We start from the raw sequence: 18169 nt of genomic DNA, 5'->3' as shown, positions 1-18169 counted from the left end.
GCGCGCCGGGACGGGCGGAGCCGCGGGCAGCCCGGGGGCAGCCGGTCGGTGTGGGGGGCGGTGGGAGCGGGACGGGAGAGCGGCCGGTACGGGGGGCGCAGGACGGGGGGGACTCGGCCGGGCCCGGGGCTCGGGAGGAGGGGCGCTGCACGGGACGACTCGACCGGACCCGGGCCTCGGGGGTGCGATGGGGTCCATAGGGGGCGGTGGGGGGATCCCGGAGGGGAGGGGGCTCTGTGGGGGCGTCTGAGCGCTGCCCTATAGGGGAGGGGGCTCTGTAGGTGCTCCGGGCTCTGTCCTATAGGGGAGGGGGCTCTGTAGGTGCTCCGGGCTCTGTCCTATAGGGGAGGGGGCTCTGTAGGCGCTCCGGGCTCTGCCCTATAGGGGAGGGGGCTCTGTAGGCGCTCCGGGCTCTGGGCTGCGGAGGAGGAGGAGGGTCTGTGGGAGTTCTTGGTTCTGCTCTGTAGTGAAGGAATCTCCGTGGGGGTTCTGGGCTCTGTCCTATAGGGGCTCTGTGGGGCTCCATGGGGCTCTGGGCTGTGCCCTATAGTGAAGGAATTTCTGTGGGGCTCTGGGCTGTGCCCTGTAGTGAAGGAATTTCTGTGGGGCTCTGGGCTCTGCCCTATAGGGGAGGGGGCTCTGTGGGGTTCTGGGCTTTGCCCTATAGGGGATGGGGCTCTGTAGGGTCCAGGGGCACTAACGGGACTCAGAGCAGACCGGGAAGGGGAACGCCGTGGATGAAGCCCCCAGGAGAGCCGGGCTCTGCGGGGCTCGGGGGTCCGGGAGGGGCCGGGCAGGGCAGGGATGGCCCTTGGGCTGTGGGGACAGCGGAGCCGCTGGAGCTGCCCCGCGTCCGCAGGTGACAGCGGAGCCCTGAGGATGCGGGGCCGGATCCCGGGAATCTGCGGAGTCCTGAGGATGAGGGGCCACATCCTGGCCCTGCTCGGCCTGGCCCTGGCCTTGGCATCGCTGCTGCCCACGGCCGGAGCACGCCGGAGCCAGGACCTGCACTGCGGAGGTGCAGGGGGACACGGGGGGACCGTGTGGGACACGGGGGACCAGGTGGGGTGGGACAGGATGGGGGGACAGGGTGGGACAAAGTGGGAAAGGGGAGAAAAGGCAGAACAGGGACAATGAGGACAGGGACAGAGGAGACAGCAAGACAGGACAGGGGGACAGGCCAGGGTGGCACAGTCCAGGGCGGTGGCACAGGGCTTGGGGGCGTCCACTGGGAGCAGCTCACCGTGCCTGGGGACAAGCTGAGGGTCTCCCCACACACGCTCCATCCCAGTCTGCCCCAGTCACACCAGTCTGGCTCTGGGCAGCCACAGGAGCGCGGGTGCCGGGTCTCCCATGGCGCCGTGTCCCCCGCAGCCTGCCGGGCGCTGGTAGACGAGCTGGAGTGGGAGATCGCCCAGGTGGATCCCAGAAAAACCATCCAGATGGGCTCGTTCCGCATCAACCCCGACGGCAGCCAGTCGGTGGTGGAGGTGAGGCCCCTGGCGGTGTCCCCGCTGCCCGTGCCGCTCCTGGGGACGCCGCTGACCCCTCCCCGGGGGCTGCAGGTGCCGTACGCTCGCTCGGAGGCGCACCTGACGGAGCTGCTGGAGCGCGTGTGCGAGAAGATGAAGGAGTACGGCGAGAAGGTGGATCCGGCCACGCACCGCAAGAGCTACGTCCGGGTCATCTCCCACGACGGCACCAAGATGGACCTTTCCGGAGTCAAATTCGACGGGGATGTGACCTCCAGCCTGAAATTCGCGGTGTGTGAGGGGACAGGGGAGTCCTGGGGGCGTGGGTGGGACTGGGGCTCCTGCGGGCCGGCGGTGTCACCGCTGCCGTGTCCCGTTGCAGTGCGAGAGCATCGCTGAGGAATACGAGGATGAGCTCATCGAGTTTCTCTCGCACGAGGCTGAGAACGTCAAGGACCGGCTCTGCAGCAAGAGGACGGGTGAGCTGGGGGGCTCTGCTGCCGCTCCTGGGGTCGTGGCTGCTCTGTTGGTGCTGAGATGCCTGCCCAGAGCAGGGGCTGTCCCAGGGGGTCTCTCCTGCTCTTCTGGGGGTCTCATCAGTGCTGGCATGGGAGGAGATGCCAGCCCAGAGCAGGGGCTGTCCCTGGGGATCTTTGCTGCTGTCCCAGGGGGTTTCTCCTGCTCTTCCAGGGGTCTCTCCTGCTCTGTCAGTGCTGGGATGGGAGGAGATACTGACCCAGAGCAGGGGCTGTCCCTGGGGGCCTTTCCTGCAGTTCCAGGGAGTTTCTCCTGCTGTTCCAGGGGCTGGATCTGCTCCATTGCTGCTGGGATGGGGTTTGCTGCCGGCCCAGAGCTCAGGCCGTCCCAAGGGGTCTCTCCTGCTGTTCTGGGGGTCTCTTGTGCTCCATCAGTGCTGGAATGGGAGGAGATACCAGGCCCAGAGCAGGGACTGTCCTGGGGGTCTCTCTTGCTGTTCAGGGGTTGTGGCTGCTCTGTCGGTCCTGGGATGGGATTTGCTGCCAGCCCAAAGCAGGGAGGAGCTGCAGGTTCTTCCCCAAATCCCAGCACCCCATCGCAGCCCAGTGCCCGGACTCTGCTGCCACTGGGGTTTTTTTGGGATGCTGGGGCCGAGCCAGGGCAGCTGCTGTGCTGACTCTGTGGCCTCTCCTGGCACATCCAATGGCCCTGTCCCCGTTCTGGGGCTATTTCCAGCTCACAAACACCCAGGTCAGGGCACGACGTGACCTTTGGGCCACTCCAGTCCTGGATGGGGCCCTGGACGGGGCCAGGGCAGATCCCTTTGTACCTGGCACAGCCATCAGGGCAATCCCAGGGGATCCTGAGGGTCTCGACAGCTGCTCCTGGGGCTCCTCCTGCATCCGGCAGCGCTGGGGCCAGAGCAGGGACAGGCCAGGCTGTGGCTGTGTCCAAACAGCCGCATTTGTCATTTGTCATAGGGGCTCTGATGTGTCCCACAGGGCTGTCATGTCCTGGAGTCTGGTACATCCTGAGGGTCCCACGGGGCTCTGGGCATGGAAGGTCCCACAGCTCTGTCATATCCTGGGAGTCCTATGGGCCTCCAGCATATCCCAGAACTTCCATTGGGCTCCACCACACCCTGAGGGTCCCCCAGGGCTCCACCACACCCTGATTGTCCCCTGCTGTCCCCGCAGACCTGTGTGACCACGCGCTCCACATCCCACACGACGAGCTGTGACTGCCTCCTCCGGAGCAGGGACCGGGACAGCGCCGGGACCCAGCGGGGTGTCCCCGGGACCCAGCGGGGTGTCCCCGGGACCCAGCGGGGTGTCCCCGGGACAGACGGATCTGCCAGGACCTCCACAGCTCCGGAGCCGCTGCCTCACCCCGTGCGGAGCTCCCGTCCTATTTATTCCCCGTCCGGGGACACCGGGACAGCCACGGGGCCGGGGCCACGTCCTCGCTCCTGCAGGGACATTTCAGGGACATTCCTGCCCCGCTGCTGGGGGACGCGGGGGAGACGCTGGGGCTCAGCCCCCCATGGGTGGGGGGTTTGGGGACCCCCCTCCCTGCTGCAGGCAATAAAGGGGCCGTGGGCCCACCCGAGGGCAGCTCCGGTCTGGTGTGCGTGTGGGGTGGGGGACAGCAGTGTCCCCACGTGTCCCCAGTGGCTCGAGCTCCCTCGAGGGCAGTGTTGGCCCCTCGTGGCTCAGCCGTGGGGCAGGGACAGTGGTCGGCCCGTGGCTCTGTGTCATCCCCAAGTCACCCAGCCCTGCCACTGCGGGAGCACCACGGGGGTCCGGCCCCTCGGCTGTGGCTGGTCACCCCGTGTCACCCTGTGTCACCTCGTGTCACACCCCCGTGGGGGTTCTGGCTCCGAGCTGGCACGCTGTGTCATGGCAGCCCGCCATGTGAGGGCTGTGTGAGGGTTCTGGCCTCTGGGCCGTGGCCGGTGTCACCCGATGTCACCCGGCCAGGGTGCAGGAGCAGCAGGAGGGCTCTGCCCCTCTCCTGGCACCCGTCACCCCAGGTCACTCCATGGTGTCACCCGCGCCACCGGGGCCAGCGGGACAATGCCCTGGGCTCAGCGGGGACGGTGACACGTCACTCCGTGACGTCACCGCGGAGCCAGGGTCATGCCACAGCCCATTGCCTCAAGCCACCGTGCCCACATGCAGGATGACGTCATGGGCTCAGGTAACCTCATACCGCCCGGTGACGTCACAGGGCTGCCCCCCACCCCCGCAGCCGAACCCCACCGAGACACTGGCGCGGCCGCGGCGATGACACCGGACCATGACGTCACGCACCGCGGCCAGTGACGTCACGAGACGGGGCGGGCACTCCCTCGCCCCACCCCTGTTCTTGATCAGGCGAATGCGGAGGCCACCTATAGCTCGCGCCCCCCCCCGCCGTTTCATTAGCGTAGCCCCGCCCCACGACGCGCCACTTGTCCAATAGGAAACGGCTCTGCCCCGAGAGGGGGCGGGATTATGCTAATGACCAGCGCGGCGCTCTGCCCCGCCCTCACGTTGAGGACCCCCGGCCGCCGCCGCTCCGGCCCCGCTCCCGCCCCGGTCCCGCTCCCGGCCCCGCTCCCGGTCCCGGTCAGTCCCGGCCTGTCCCGCCCCGGGGCCGCCATGACGCTCCTCCCCGCCGGCAGCCGGGCGGCCGCGCGCCTCCGCGGGCCCAAGGTGAGCGCGCCCGGTCCGGCCTCGCCGCGCCTTAAAGGGGCGACGCCGCGGGGGGAAGGGAGAGCGGGGGGGTCCGGTTCTTAAAGGGGCGACGCGGGGGGCGCTGCCTTAAAGGGGCCGCGCGGTGGCGGCGGAGGAGGGGGATGGGACGGGGGTGATGGGGATCGCGACCGGGATGGGGACCGGGGTGGGCGCGGGGCCGCAGCGGCAGCACGTGGTGGGCACCGGCGCCGGGCGCTCCCTCCGCGGCCTTCTCAGCGCCGGGGGCACCGGGAGTGGCTCGGGGGGCCCCGGGCCCGCTCCGTTCTCGGGGGGCTCCGCCGCTGATTCAGCCCCGTGTCGGGGCCCCCGCCCCTGGGCAGCCCCCGCCGGAGGCTCCGGTCCCGCCGTTCCCCCCCGTTGTGCAGCGCCGAGCTTGGGGGGTCCCGGGCGCCCCCCGGGATCCCCGCACCGGTCCCGGGACCCCGCGCCCGGCAGCACCGGCAGCGGGGGTTGGAGGCGGGGAGCCGTCCCTCCGCCGCCGCCGCCGCCCTTCCCCAGCTTCCCGGTGCCGTAGAGGACAACGGGGTCACAGCGGGGGGACCCCCGTTGGGGCCGAGCGCCGGTACCGGGCCGGAGCGACCCCGGCTCCACCGGTGTGTTTCCCCTGGTCGCGGCCCCGGCGTTTCATAAGGGGCGTTGCGGTGTCTTTATCGACCGGGCGATATTTTGGGATATTCACGGTGCCCCACTTGGCTCTGCTCACCCCTCAAACCGGGCGGAGCGGGGCCGCGATCCCGACCGCCGTTCTCCTGGCCTGGGGCTGCCCCCGCAGCCCCGAGCACCGCGGGAGCCCTCGGAGGGTCCCGGTGTGCCCCCCCGCGCTCCCCCCAGCCGGTGCCCGGTGTCACCACCGACACGTGTGACCTTGAGCCAGTGGCACCTCGGTGACAGCCGGGGCGAGCGGCGGGGACCCCCAAAGCGGGGTGACACGGGGGTGACACTGGGGGTGACACGGTGGGGGGGGGAAGGGGCCCCCGCGGCGGGGGCAGCGGCCGCCTTGACCTTGGGCTTCCCGCTGCCGCCTCCATTGTTCCGCCGGCGTTTTCCCTTCCCGGAGCCGCCTGTTGCGGGGGGACGCGGCCTCGCCTCCCGCCACGGTCACACCGGGGGTACCGGGGGTACCGGGGACCCCCCTGTCCGGGCCGGGGGCTGGCGGGGCCTGGGGGACAGCCGGGGGGGTTCTGAGCAGCGCGGCCCCCCCGCGTCCTCCCGGCAGCCAGTGGAAAAACCGAGTCATGTTCTGGCTCTGCCGCAGGCGCTGCCGCAGCTCCGGGCCCCGGGGAATCTCCGGGTGTTCCTGTGGATGGCAGCCCCGGTGTCCCCCGGTGTCCCCCGGTGTCCCCGTCCCTGCGCGCTGCCAGGCCCGGGCTGTTCCCGGTGTGTCCCTGCCGGCCGGAGTCCCCGCGGTTCCCGGTTCCCACGCGTGGGCGAGGAACAAAGTTCGGATTCCCCGGCTCAGGAAAACCGCGGCCGTGCCTGGCCGGGCTCGGCTCCAGGCAGGAGAACGCGGCCGCAATCCCTGTGCCAGCTCCGGGTCTGGCTGCGAGGGCAGCGCGGGGCCACCCCGGCTGATCCCGGCTCTGATCCCGGCTCTGATCCCGGCTCTGATCCCGGCTCTGATCCCGGCTCTGATCCGCGCCCGCGTGGGCGAGGGAAGCGGCTCCGGCCACGGCGTCCTTGGGAACCGGGACCTCAGCTCCTGCCACGGGGCTGGGGGGGCTCATCTGGCCGGACCCCCCAAAAAGAGGCTCTGTCCTGGTGACAGGGGGTCTCTGTGTCCGTTGTCCCACAGAATGCACCGTGTGTCCTTTTTGCTGCTCGCCACGCCAGCGCCGCCACGGTAAGGGGGGTCCTGTCCTGTGCCCCCTGTCCTGTCACCTGTGACCTCTCTCCTGACACCTCTTCCCTGTGGCTGCCTCTCCTGAGACTCCTCTCCAAGGGGAGACCCTTCAGTTGTCATCCCCTTTCCTGTCCCCACCTCTATTGTCACCCTGTTTCCCATGAGCCCCTGTTCTGTCACCGTGTCCTGGCACTCTTCTCCAATGGGAACTCCCTTTCCTGTCACCCCCTTTCCCGTCACCCCCTTTCCTGTCACCTCTTTCCTGTGGCCCCTCTCCTGTCACCTCTCTTCAAGAGGGGAACCCTCTCCCATCAGTCCCTCTCCTGTCAGCCCTTTCCCTCTCCTTGTTTTACTGCCCCTTCTCCCATCACCCCCTTTCCTGTTCCCACCTCTTATCACCCCCTCCCCATCCCTGCTCTCCAAGGGGAGTCCCCTCTCCTCTTTCCCTCTCTCGTGTTGCTCCCTCTCCTGCCCCAGCTCTTGTGTCACCCCTGTCCTGCCAGCGTCTCGGTTGTCACACCCTTTTCTTGTCCCCCCTCTCATGTCACCCTCCTTTGTCCCCAGAACCTCAAAGACGTCCTGGCCACCATGATCCCCAAGGAGCAGGCGAAGATCAAGAGCTTCCGGCAGCAGCACGGCAACACGGCCATCGGGCAGATCACGGTGGACATGGTGAGTGTGCGGCCACCGCCGCCGCGCTGGGGCCACCGGGCCCCGCCACCGGCCCTCACCATGGCCTCCCGGCCCCTTCCAGGTGTACGGCGGCATGAGGGGCATGAAAGGGCTGATCTACGAGACCTCTGTGCTGGATCCTGATGAGGTAGGACCCCATCCCACCCTGTCCCACCCTGTCCCATCCTGTCCCGTCCCGTCCCGTCCCATCCCATCCCATCCCATCCCATCCCATCCCATCCCATCCCATCCCATCCCATCCCATCCCATCCCACCCTGTCCCATCCCATCCCATCCCATCCCATCCCATCCCATCCCATCCCATCCCATCCCATCCCATCCCACCCTGTCCCATCCCATCCCATCCCATCCCATCCCATCCCATCCCATGGATCTCATCTCCATCCCATCCCATCCCATCCCATCCCATCCCATCCCATGGATCCCATCCCCATCCCCATCCCATCCCGCCCAGCCCCACTGACGTTCCCAGCTCCGCAGGGCATCCGCTTCCGTGGGTACAGCATTCCCGAGTGCCAGAAGAAACTGCCCAAAGCCTCCGGGGGAGAGGAGCCGCTGCCCGAGGGGCTCTTCTGGCTGCTGGTGACCGGAGAAATCCCAACCCAGGAGCAGGTACCGCCGGGAGGGGGCTGGCGATCAGCCGAGGAGGGGCTGACAGCCCCCGGCCCCGCAGCTCAGCCCCGGAGCGTTCCCGTAGGTGACCTGGCTGTCCCGGGAGTGGGCCAAGCGTGCGGCTCTGCCCTCCCACGTGGTGACCATGCTGGACAACTTCCCCACCAACCTGCACCCCATGTCCCAGCTGAGCGCCGCCGTCACCGCCCTCAACAGCGAGAGCAAGTTCGCCCGCGCCTACGCCGAGGGCATCCACCGCGCCAAGTACTGGGAGGTACGGGGGGAGCTGCGGCCTCCCGGGGGTGGATTTGGGTGCGGGGGCTCGGGGGAGCACGGTCTCACCCCTCTGGTCCCAGTTTGTGTACGAGGACGCCATGGACCTGATCGCGAAGCTGCCGTGCGTGGCCGCCAAGATCTACCGCAACCTGTACCGGGAGGGCAGCGGCATCGGGGCCATCGACCCCAACCTCGACTGGTCCCACAACTTCACCAACATGCTGGGCTACACCGACCCCCAGTTCATCGAGCTGATGCGGCTCTACCTCACCATCCACAGGTGGGGAGCTGGGAGCTGCACCTGGAGCAGCTGGGGACGTGGGATGGGCGGGGGTTTGGCCCCGCTCCCAACCTCGGGGCCAGGGATGCGCCCGGGCTGCTCCGGGGTGTCACGATAGCACGAAGGGCTGGGGCGGGGCTGAACCAGGCTGGCAGCATTGTTCTCCCTGCCTCCAAAATGCCGTGGGAGGCGTTTGGTGGGGCTGGGGGAGTCCTGATGGCCCCCTCGCCCCGGCAGTGACCACGAGGGAGGGAATGTGAGTGCCCACACGAGCCATCTCGTGGGCAGCGCCTTGTCCGACCCGTACCTCGCCTTCGCCGCCGCCATGAACGGGCTGGCCGGGCCCCTGCACGGCCTCGCCAACCAGGTGGGCACCCCTCCCTGTCCATGTGTCCCTCTCCCTGTCAGTCTGTCCCTACTCCTGTCCATGTGTCCCTCTCCCTGTCAGTCTGTCCCTACTCCTGTCCACGTGTCCCTCTCCTTGTCTGGCTGTCTTGTTCATGCATCACTCTGCCTGTCCCTCTCCCTGTTGGTTTGTCCCTCTCCCCACCCATGTGTCTGTCTGTCCCTCTCCCCATCTCTGCATCCCTCTCCTCATCCCTGTGTCCCTGTGTCTCTCTGCTCATCCCTGTGTCCCTCTGTCCCTCTGCCCATCCCCGTGTCCCTCTGTCCCTCTGCCCATCCCCGTGTCCCTCTGTCCCTCTTGCCGTCCATCTCCCCGCGTTCCCCGGGCCTCACTCCGGCCGTTCCCGCAGGAGGTGCTGCTCTGGCTCACTGACCTGCAGAAGGAGCTGGGCCAGGACGTGTCGGACGAGAAGCTGCGGGATTTCATCTGGAACACGCTCAACTCAGGCAGGGTGAGCCTGGGGGCCGTGCTGGGGGTCAGGGGCTGTTCCAGGGCTCGGGGGCCGTGCTGGGGGTCGGGGGCTGTTCCAGGGCTTGGGGGCCGTGCTGGGGGTCAGGGGCTGTTCCAGGGCTCGGGGGCCATGCTGGGGGTCAGGACCAGCTCTGAGCCCCCCGTCCCTGCAGGTGGTGCCGGGGTACGGGCACGCGGTGCTGCGGAAGACGGACCCGCGCTACACCTGCCAGCGGGAGTTCGCCCTCAAGCACCTGCCCAAGGACCCCCTGTTCAAGCTCGTGGCGCAGCTCTACAAGATCGTCCCCAACGTGCTGCTGGAGCAGGGCAAGGCCAAGAACCCCTGGCCCAATGTGGACGCCCACAGCGGGGTCCTGCTGCAGGTGAGTGCAGGGTCCTCTGTCCCTCTGTCTGTCTGTCTGACCCTTTCCCTGTTAGTCTGTCCTTTTCCCTGTCCGTGTGTCCCTTTCCATGTCCACATCCCTCTCCCTGTCCTGTCTGTCCCTCCCGTCTGTGTCTCATTCCTCCTGTCCGTGTGTCCCTCCTCCTGTCCGTGTGTCCCTCCTCCTGTTTCTGTCCCTCCTCCTGTCCATGTGTCCCTCCTCCTCTCTGTGTCCCTCTCCCTGTCTTGTCTGTCCCTCCTCCTGTCTGTGTGTTCCTCCTCCTCTCTATGTCCCTCTCCCTGTCCGTGTGTCCCTCTCCCTGTCCCGTCTGTCCCTCCTCCTGTCCCTGTCCCTCTCCCTGCCCTGTCCATCTCTTTCTGTCCCATTCCTCCCTCTCCCATCCTGTGTTCCTCTCCCCATCCACCCGTTAGTCCTTCCCCTCTCCCTGTCCTGTCTGTCCCTCCTCCTGTCCGTGTGTCCCTCTCCCCGTGCCCTGGAGGGGGTGGCCGGGGGTCTCCTGGCCGCCCCCCGCCCACGCCGAGCCCCCCGTCCCCGCAGTACTACGGCATGAAGGAGATGAATTACTACACGGTGCTGTTCGGGGTGTCGCGGGCCCTGGGCGTCCTCTCGCAGCTCATCTGGAGCCGGGCGCTGGGATTCCCCCTGGAGCGGCCCAAATCCATGAGCACCAAGGGCCTCATGCAGCTCGTGGGCTACAAATCCGGGTAAAGAAGGGACGGGGACCGGGCTCCCCCAGGGAACGTCGCGCTGCCGGGCCCGGCCCGGACGCCCTCGGCACTGAACCCCCCTCGGGTCCCCCCCGGCTGCTCCCCCTCCCCTCCCGCCCGCCTTGGGGAGGGGCAGGAGCGGCCCTGGGGTCCCCCCCCCTCCACCCCACCCCCAGAGCCCCTGCCCTGGTGGGGTGGGGGGGGCTCCGGTGCCCCCTCCCCACCCCAGCAGCTCTCACTGCGCACACTGGGAGCCCCCCCAAAGGCTCCCCACTCTGGGAGCCCCCCCAAAGGCTCCCCACTCTGGGAGCCCCCCCAGGCTTCCCCACTGCTGGGCCCTGGGGGGGCACAGCCCCCTCTGCAGCCCCCCGAGAGGGGTTCAGTCCAGCCCCGTGTCCGGGCCCCCCGCAGGGACTCGATACACTCCTCCCCGGCCGTGCCCCCGTGTTTGTGTGACCCCCCCCTGCCGGAGCCCCCCGGGAGCCAGAGCGGGGACCCCCCCCCAGCCCCCCCACCCCGGCTCCTCACAGCTCTCGGGCACTTCTGTACAAACAACAACAAAAATGCAAAATAAATGTTTTTATTAACAAACCCCCAGCCTCCCCTCTCCCTTCTCTGGGCAGGGTTTAGGGAGGGGGGGGGTCAGGGCATGGTGCCCCCACCCCACCTGGGGGGGTCCCGCAGTGGTGGTGGCACAACTGGCCTGGTTTGGGTCTGGGGGTCCCACCATGCAGCCCCCCACCCCCAAAATCCCTGAATGAGGAGCAGGAGGCCGCTGACCCTTGGAAAATGCTCTTTATTGGCCTGTCAGAGCCCTTCCTTCCTTCCTTCCTGGGGCAGCACGGGCAGGCTCGGGGGGCTCAGGGAGCCCCTCACCCCCCCGCGCCCCCCGCCACAGGTGAGGGGCCGGGGGGGCTCTGGGGTGGGGTGGGGACCGTGGCGGTCCCTGCGGAGGGTGCTGGGGGTGGGGGGCGGCGGGGGGGGGCAGCGGGAGCCGCCCCCTCCCCACCCTGTGCGTGTGGCTTGTGCAAAGTGTGCGACGACATCAGGGGGGGCTCGGGGGGCTCCACCCTGCGCCGGCTCCTTCCCTTTTGTTCCTGGAAGAGCTGGGGAGGAAATGGGGGGGGGGGGTTCCCATCAGCTTCCCCCCCTCCCTGTTCTTCCCGCTCTCCCGGAGCACGGCGGGGCCCAGGCACCGGAGCTGCCCCCGCCGGGACCCTCCGGCCTGGCCGAGGAGTTTAAAAAGAACCAAAAAAATTAAAAAATAAAAGGGTTAAAAAAAAAAAAAAAAAAAAAAAAAGAAAAACTCAATCAAAAAACAAGAACTAAAACAAAACTTAAAACCCCAAATCAGCTACAAAACCAGGGAGTCCAGCGCCGGGACGCAGCTCCAGGGGGGCTGACGGGGCAGCCCCGGGGGGCGTTGAGGCAACAGCAGCGGAGACGCACTCGAATAAATATTTTGGGGGGTGGGCTCGGGGCGGGCCCGGCACAGTCCGGGGGTGCCCGGCCCGGCCGCCCTCACGTCTGGTGGACCTCGTGGAACATGAGCTCCCGGGGGATGCGGGTCTCGGGCCCGAAGTTCTTGGCCGCGCGGCGCTCGAAGGCGGCCACCATCTGCTTGACCACCTCATCGAAGAACACGGTGGCCAGCTGGGAGTGCAGCAGGGAGCGGAACTCGAAGGAGATCTGGGCAGGAGGAGGAGGAGGAGGAGGAGAGCAGGTGAGCCCCGGCAGGTGAGCCCCGCACTCCCCGGGGATCCCGGGGCGGGGTCGTACCGAGAAATCCACCGTGCTGGTGCGGGGGTAGCCGGGGATGCCGGGGCTGAAGCGCCAGTTGGTCTCCAGGTGGTTGAAGAGGCGCCCGTCGGTGCAGACGGCCTGGGGAGGGGAAAAGCAGCGGTCAGGGGGCCCAGGAGCCACCGGGATCACGGAATTCTCGAGGCTGGAAAACCCTCCTGGATCGAGGCCAGCCTGGCATCCCCAGAGTGTCAAATCCTCCAAGGATGGGGACTCCAAACCTCCCTGGGCAGCTCCAAAGCCTGACAGCCTTTTCCATGGAAAAATTCCTCCTGCTGTCCCATCCTGAACCTCTCCTGGAGGAATCTGGGGCTGTTCCTTCTCATGCCGGTGTTCCCTGGGAGCAGAGCCCGGCCCCACCCGGCCCCACTCTCCCGTCAGGGAGGTGTGGGGTGAAAAGATCCCTCCTGAGCCTCCTTTTCTCCAGGCCCAGCCCTTGCCCAGCCCCCTCAGGACTTCTCCAGAGCCTTCTCCCCACCCCTGATGTGCAGCCTGAGGTCCCTGCTCACCTTGACGAGGTGTGGCCGCACCAGGGTGACGATGGACGTGTAACGCTCCAGCACGGGTGGGAACCCCACCTCCAGCTGCGCCTTGATGTGGCCCGAGCGCCGCGACACCACCACGGACTTCTTGCACCAGGGCACGAAGTTCTTGTAGTCCTCCACGTTGGCCACCACGTCGTACATCTCCTGCATGGAGTACCTGCGACAGGACGGGGTTGGGACCAGGGTTGGGGCTGGGGTTGGTGTCAGGGGCAAGGTTGGAGCTGAGGTTGAAACTGAGCTTAAGGTTGGGGTTGGAGCTGGGATTGGGGCTGGGATTTGGGCCAGGGTTAAAGTCAAGGTTGGGGTCAGGGTTGGAGCTGGGTTTAGGGCTGGGATTGGGGCTGGGGTTGGGGCTGGGGTTAAGGTCAGGGCTGGGGCTGGAGCCAGGTTTGGGGCGAGGGTTGGGGCTGGGATTGGGGCTGGGGTTAAGGTCAGGGTTGGGGCCAGGGCCAAGGTTGAGGCTGGGGGATGGGGCTGGGATTTGGGCTGGGGTTAAGGTCAGGGTTGGGGTCAGGGCCAAGGTTGAGGCTGGGGTTGTAACTGGTTGGGGCTGGGATTTGGGCTGGCATTGGAGCTGGGGTTAGAACTGGGGTTAAGGTCAGGTTTGGGGCCAAGGTTGGGACTGGGGTTAAGGTCAGGGTTGGAGCTGGGGTTGGAGCTGGGGGTCCGAGCAGCACTCACCCGATGATGCGGCGCTCCGAGTACTCCTTGCGCTTGTTGGTGAGGTTCAGGAAGCCCCGGCTGGGCTGGGCTCGGGGCTCCCAGGCCACAGGGCCCGGCCGGCCCAGCCGGGCGAGCCGGAGGCCGCACGGGGCCGTGTGCCTGCGGGGACACGGGTGGCACCGCCTGTCACCGGCGGCACCGGGACTGCCAGGGCCTTGCCCAGGGGACAGGGGCCCTTCTGGAGCTTCCCAAATCCCTCCAGAGCTTCCCAGGTCCCGTCCAGAGCCTCACAGGTTCCTCCAGACCATCCCAAGCCCATTCCCACCTGGCCTGGGTCCCTTCCTGATCAACTCAGATCCCTTCCAGTCCTTCCCTGGTTCTTTCTGGACTGGTCCAGGTCCTTTCCTGACCAGCCCAGGCTCTCCCCAGACTGGTCCAGGCCCCTTCTTGACCTGTTCAAGCCTTTTTCAGACCTTCCCAGTCCCTTCCTGACCAGCCCAGGTCCCTTCCAGACCCATCCAGGTCCCTTCCTGACCAGCCCAGGCTCTCTCCAGACTTGCCCAAGCTCCTTCCTGAAATTCCAGGTCCCTTCCAGACAGGTCCGGGTCCCTTCCTGGCCACTCCAGGCCCTTTCCAGACCTTCCCGGGCCCCTCCCGGGACGGGAATCTCCCCCGGGGGCTCTGGGCCGGTGCCCAAGGCCGGGAAGGTCCCGGCGCTGATGCCAGGGCTGCTGTTGGCAGGAGGAGGAGGAGGAGGAGGAAGGCCGGGAAACCCGACCTTGGGGACACCTAATCCAGGCGGGGACAAGTGCCCGGTGCCCCGGGGCCCCCCCGGCCCCGTCCCGTCCCTCCGGTGGCGGCGGGGGGACAGCAAGGGGAGATCCCACCTTTCCCATGGGAATTGTCACCCCCGGAGTCACCGGGGGCGGTCGGTCCCGGTCGTGTCCCCGAGCAGAGGTCACCGCCGTGGGGTGCCCCGGTGCCCCGTGACTACCGGGACTGTCCGCTCGCCCCGGGCACGGTGACACCGGCGCCCGTCCCCCGACGGGGCCCGGGCCCCTCGCGACCCCACGGGCGGGGCTGGTACCGGCCCGGTCCCGCTGTCCCCACGCCGGGTTTGCTCCAAGGTCAGGCCTCCCCCAGCGAGTGTTCCCCACCCAGAGGCCTTCTACGGGGACCGGGACAGCGGCGGCGCCGGGACCCCCGAGCCCGCAGCCCCGGGACCCCGGCCCGGCCCCGCCTGCTCCCCCCGGGCTGCCCAAGGTGCCCCCGGACCACCCCACCCCGCGGGGCCGGGAGCGCGGGCGGGCCCAGAGGAGCCCCCGCAGCACGATCGCCTCCCGGGGCCCGCTCCGGTGCCCCCGGGGCTGGTGTGACCTCCGGGCCCCGCCCGCCCGGGGGCCGCCGCCCCGCCGGGCCGCCGCCGCTCACCCGGCGGGCGGGGCCGCCGCGGCCCGCAGGCGCTGCCGCGCCCCGAGCTGGAGGGCGCCGCGGAGCCGCCGGGCCGCCATGAGCGGGGCGGGACCGGGGCCGGGCCGGAACCGGGACCGGGCCGGGCCGCGGCGCCGCCGCCGCCGTGACCTCTCACCCCGTGACGTCACCCGTCGCCATAGCGCCGGGTACGTCACGGGGCGGGGCGAGGCGACGCCCCCCGAGCGAGGAACGATGGGAGTTGTAGTCTGCGGTGGCGCGGGGTACGATGGGAAATGTAGTCCGGGGCTGCGGCTGCCCCGGGACCGACCGGGACTGCCGGGGTTGGGCTCAGGCCCAGGGGGCTCCCGGCCCCGCCTCTCACGTGTGGGTCGGTGAGTGGGTCCGGAGAGGGACGGGGAGCCCCCGGTGCCGTGTCCCGGTAACGGCCCCGCTCCGAACCGAGGAGCTGAGAGACCGGGAATTCACCGTGGCTGCGGGGCCCGTGTGGCCCAGTGCCGGCCAGTACAGCCCAACACACCCCAGGGCCTCCCAGTGCCTCCCAGTACAGCCCAGCACTGCCCGGTGCCAACCAGTCCCAGCCAGCACTGCCCAGTCCAGTTCAGCCCAGCACAACCCAGTTCAGCCCAGTACAGCCAACACAGTGCAGGGTATCACCAGTTGCCAGCCCGAACACAATTCCTGAGCTGGGAATGCCGGCCTGGCACCGCTCGGAGCCTGGGGGAGCCCGGAGCTGCAGCCGGGCCCGGGATACCCCCGAGACCCGGGACCCTCGCCCGGAGGTCACAGGATGGGTTTGGGTCGGGAGAGTCACTGCTCAGGGACCGGGAGCACCGGGAGCTGCCCCGGGGATGGGATTCCCTCTGGGACACCCCAAGGACCCTCTCCCACCATCCCAGAGCCCTTTGGGCCGGGAGATCCCCCAGAACCAGCAGCAGCAGCCTGGGGTCGGGATTCCCACCCGAGAGACCCCCGGGATCCTCTCCCACCATTCCAGCACCTTTTAGGATGGAGGAATCACTACCTGGGACCCCTGGGACCACCGGCAGCCACCCAAGGACGGGATTCCCATCTGCCAGATCCCACAGAACAGCACACGGAAACTCCTGGGATCCTCTTCCCCTGTCCCAGGGCCCTTTGGGCCGGGGGAGCTGCTGGTCAGGGACCCCCGAGACCCCCGACAGGTGCCTGGGGATGGGGCTCCCACCGGCAGACCCCACAGAGAAGAATGAAAGCGGCACACGGGGACCCCCGGGACCCTCTGCCATCACCCCACCACTCTCTGGGCTGGGGGAGCCCCTGTGCCGGGAACCCCCGGGATTACCGACAGCCGCACCTGGATGTGATTCCCACCGGGCAGATCCCAGAACGGCTCAGAGCAGCGAACCCCGGGACCCTCTCCCATCATCACCCCACCGCCCTTCCGCTGCCCGGTGACCCCTGCCCGCCCCCCCGGCCCGTTCACCCCCGTCCCCCCGGGGTGCTGCCGCTGCCCCCGGGCCCCCCCCCCTGCCGCTGCCCCCGTCGGCGGCGCCGCTCCGGGGCGGTGGGCGGCGCATCCCCGGCGCTCCATCCCCGCCCCGCAGCCGCCCGAGCGGAGCCGCCGCGGCCGGACCCGATGCCGGGAGCTGGGCGCTGAGGGCGGCCCCGACATGGGGGTTCTCAGCATCACGGACCAGGTACGGCCATCGCTCCGTCCTCCCCTCTCTGCTCCCGGCCGCCGCCGCCGCCGCGCCGCGCCCGGGCCGCGCCGCCACGGCAGCCCGGGGATGTGCGGCCTAGCGCGGCTCCGCCACCGGGCCCAGCCCGGCGCCGCCCCAGGCCACGGGCCCCGCTCCGCCGGGCCCTCCCCGCCGAGCCCGGCCCCGCCGCAGCCCCGGGACGGGCGGGGGTCGCCGCTCGCACCCGCTCCGCCCGTGCCCGCCGGGCCCAGCGCGGCCGGGACGGCCCGGACCGGGAACGGGAGAGCCCCGGGAACGGGAGCACCTGGAGCGGCAGCGGGAGAGCCCCGGGAATGGGAGCCTCGGGAAAGACCCCACCCGAGCCGGGAACGGCGGAGAGCCCGGGGATGGGACCCCCGGAGAACCGTGGGGTTCCCTGAACCGGGAATGTGAAGGGTCAGAGGGGGATCCTGCCCCGGGAGAACCCCGAGAACGGGACCCCCTGAACCGGGAACGCCGGAGCCCCCGGGATGTGAAATCCCGGCCCGGGAATGGGAGAACCCTGATGTTGGGACACCTGGATCGGGAACGGGAGAGCCCCGGGAACGGGACCCCCTGAACCGGGAATGTGAAGGGTCAGAGGGGGATCCTGCCCCGGGAGAAACCCGGGAATGGGACCCCCTGGTCCCGGGGACGGGACCCTCGGGAACGGCGAGCCCCCGGGAACGGGACCCCCTGGATCAGGAACAGGGGAGCCCGCAGGGATGGGATACCTGGATCGGGAACGGGAGAAGCCCGGGAACGGCAGAATCTCGGGAATGGGATCCCCCGGGCCTGGAACAGGAGAATCCCGGGAATGGGACACCCGGATCGGGAACGACGGGGCCCGCAGGGATGGGACATCCCGGTCCGGTAACCTGGGGTTGGGACACCTGGATAGGGAGCAGGAGAATCCTGGGAATGGCAAAATCCCATGACTGAAACCTCCTGGATCAGAGTTTGGAGGATCAAGGGGGGGATCCCGGACCCCCGGGATGGGACCCTGGTCCCAATGCCCTTCCTTCCAGCGGCTCCTGGATTTTCAGGGTACCCCTGGGGCACAGGGTGGCCTCAGAGAGGTTTTGGGGACAGCAGTGGGGTCCCTGTCAGGTTTTTGGGGTGGCCCTGGCTTGCAGAGTGTGTCCATGGAGTTTTGGGGACACCCCTGGTGTGCACAGCATCCCTGTAGGGTTTTGGGGACACCCCCAACATGCAGAGTGTTCCATCAGGTTTTGGGGATACCCTTGGGGTGCAGGAAGCCCCTGCTGGGTTTTGGGGGTGCTCCTGGGCTGCAGAATGTCCCTGTTAGGTTTTGGGGATGCTTTTGGGGTGCAGGGTGTCTCCATCAGGTTTTGGAGACACTCCTGGGCTGTTTTTTGGACTCTTCTGGGTTGCAGGGAGTCCCTGTGGTGTTTTAAGGACACACTTGGGGTTCAGGGTGTCCTCATTGGGATCTGAGGATGCTCCTGGGTTCCAGGGTATGCCTGTTATGCCTTAGGGACTTTTTTTGGGGTGCAGGGTGTCCTCATTGGGTTTTGGGGACAAATCTGGGGTTCAGAGTGTCCCCATCAGGTTTTGGGGACACTCTTGGTGTGCAGAGTGTCCCTGTCATGTTTTAGGGACAGTTCTGGGGTTCAGAGTGTCCCCATCAGGTTTTGGGGACACTCTTGGTGTG

General features: G+C 68.4%; 4 protein-coding genes across 5 annotated transcripts in view; 3 read left to right on the top strand and 1 right to left on the bottom strand.

Moving 5' to 3' along the window:
* The first annotated feature begins 22 nt into the window (after positions 1-22).
* Positions 23-3562, top strand: CNPY2 (canopy FGF signaling regulator 2). Of its 2 annotated transcripts, none has more exons than XM_014260620.2 (6): positions 23-86; positions 860-1018; positions 1375-1490; positions 1566-1763; positions 1855-1951; positions 3146-3562. In XM_014260620.2, the coding sequence occupies exons 2-6, from the start codon at positions 880-882 to the stop codon at positions 3187-3189; spliced, it is 594 nt and encodes a 197-aa protein (XP_014116095.1). In that variant the 5' UTR covers positions 23-86; positions 860-879; the 3' UTR covers positions 3190-3562. The 2 variants fall into 2 exon arrangements, with proteins under 2 accessions (XP_014116095.1, XP_005532016.1); XM_005531959.3 differs by lacking the exon at positions 23-86 and adding an exon at positions 102-182.
* Positions 3563-4486: 924 nt separating this feature from the next.
* On the top strand, positions 4487-10947 carry CS (citrate synthase). The gene is made up of 11 exons (XM_005531958.3): positions 4487-4645; positions 6480-6527; positions 7092-7199; positions 7282-7347; positions 7701-7832; positions 7918-8106; positions 8189-8388; positions 8626-8755; positions 9144-9245; positions 9418-9627; positions 10186-10947. Exons 1-11 carry the CDS (start codon positions 4592-4594, stop codon positions 10354-10356), a joined length of 1410 nt encoding a protein of 469 aa, XP_005532015.2. The 5' UTR covers positions 4487-4591; the 3' UTR covers positions 10357-10947.
* A 64-nt stretch (positions 10948-11011) lies between these two features.
* Positions 11012-16448, bottom strand: COQ10A (coenzyme Q10A). The gene is made up of 6 exons (XM_005532023.3): positions 16119-16448; positions 14795-15042; positions 13382-13522; positions 12665-12857; positions 12135-12236; positions 11012-12044 (listed from the first exon to the last, which is right to left on the bottom strand). Exons 1-6 carry the CDS (start codon positions 16446-16448, stop codon positions 11877-11879), a joined length of 1182 nt encoding a protein of 393 aa, XP_005532080.2. The 3' UTR covers positions 11012-11876.
* The window catches only part of ANKRD52 (ankyrin repeat domain 52), a 30236-nt gene continuing 28436 nt past the window's right edge, over positions 16370-18169 (top strand). The window contains exon 1 of the mRNA XM_088068778.1: positions 16370-16473. Within this exon, the coding sequence (XP_087924904.1) occupies positions 16447-16473 (27 nt within the window). The 5' untranslated portion in view covers positions 16370-16446. The remainder of the gene's footprint in view (positions 16474-18169) is intronic.

The sequence above is a fragment of the Pseudopodoces humilis genome, chromosome 32 (genome assembly GCF_049639895.1).
Source record: "Pseudopodoces humilis isolate 2021_Gansu_Grassland_sample_001 chromosome 32, ASM4963989v1, whole genome shotgun sequence".
NCBI classification, from domain to species: Eukaryota; Metazoa; Chordata; class Aves; order Passeriformes; family Paridae; genus Pseudopodoces; species Pseudopodoces humilis.
Note: the sequence above shows the minus strand (reverse complement) of the source record. Positions and strands in the feature narration are given on the sequence as shown.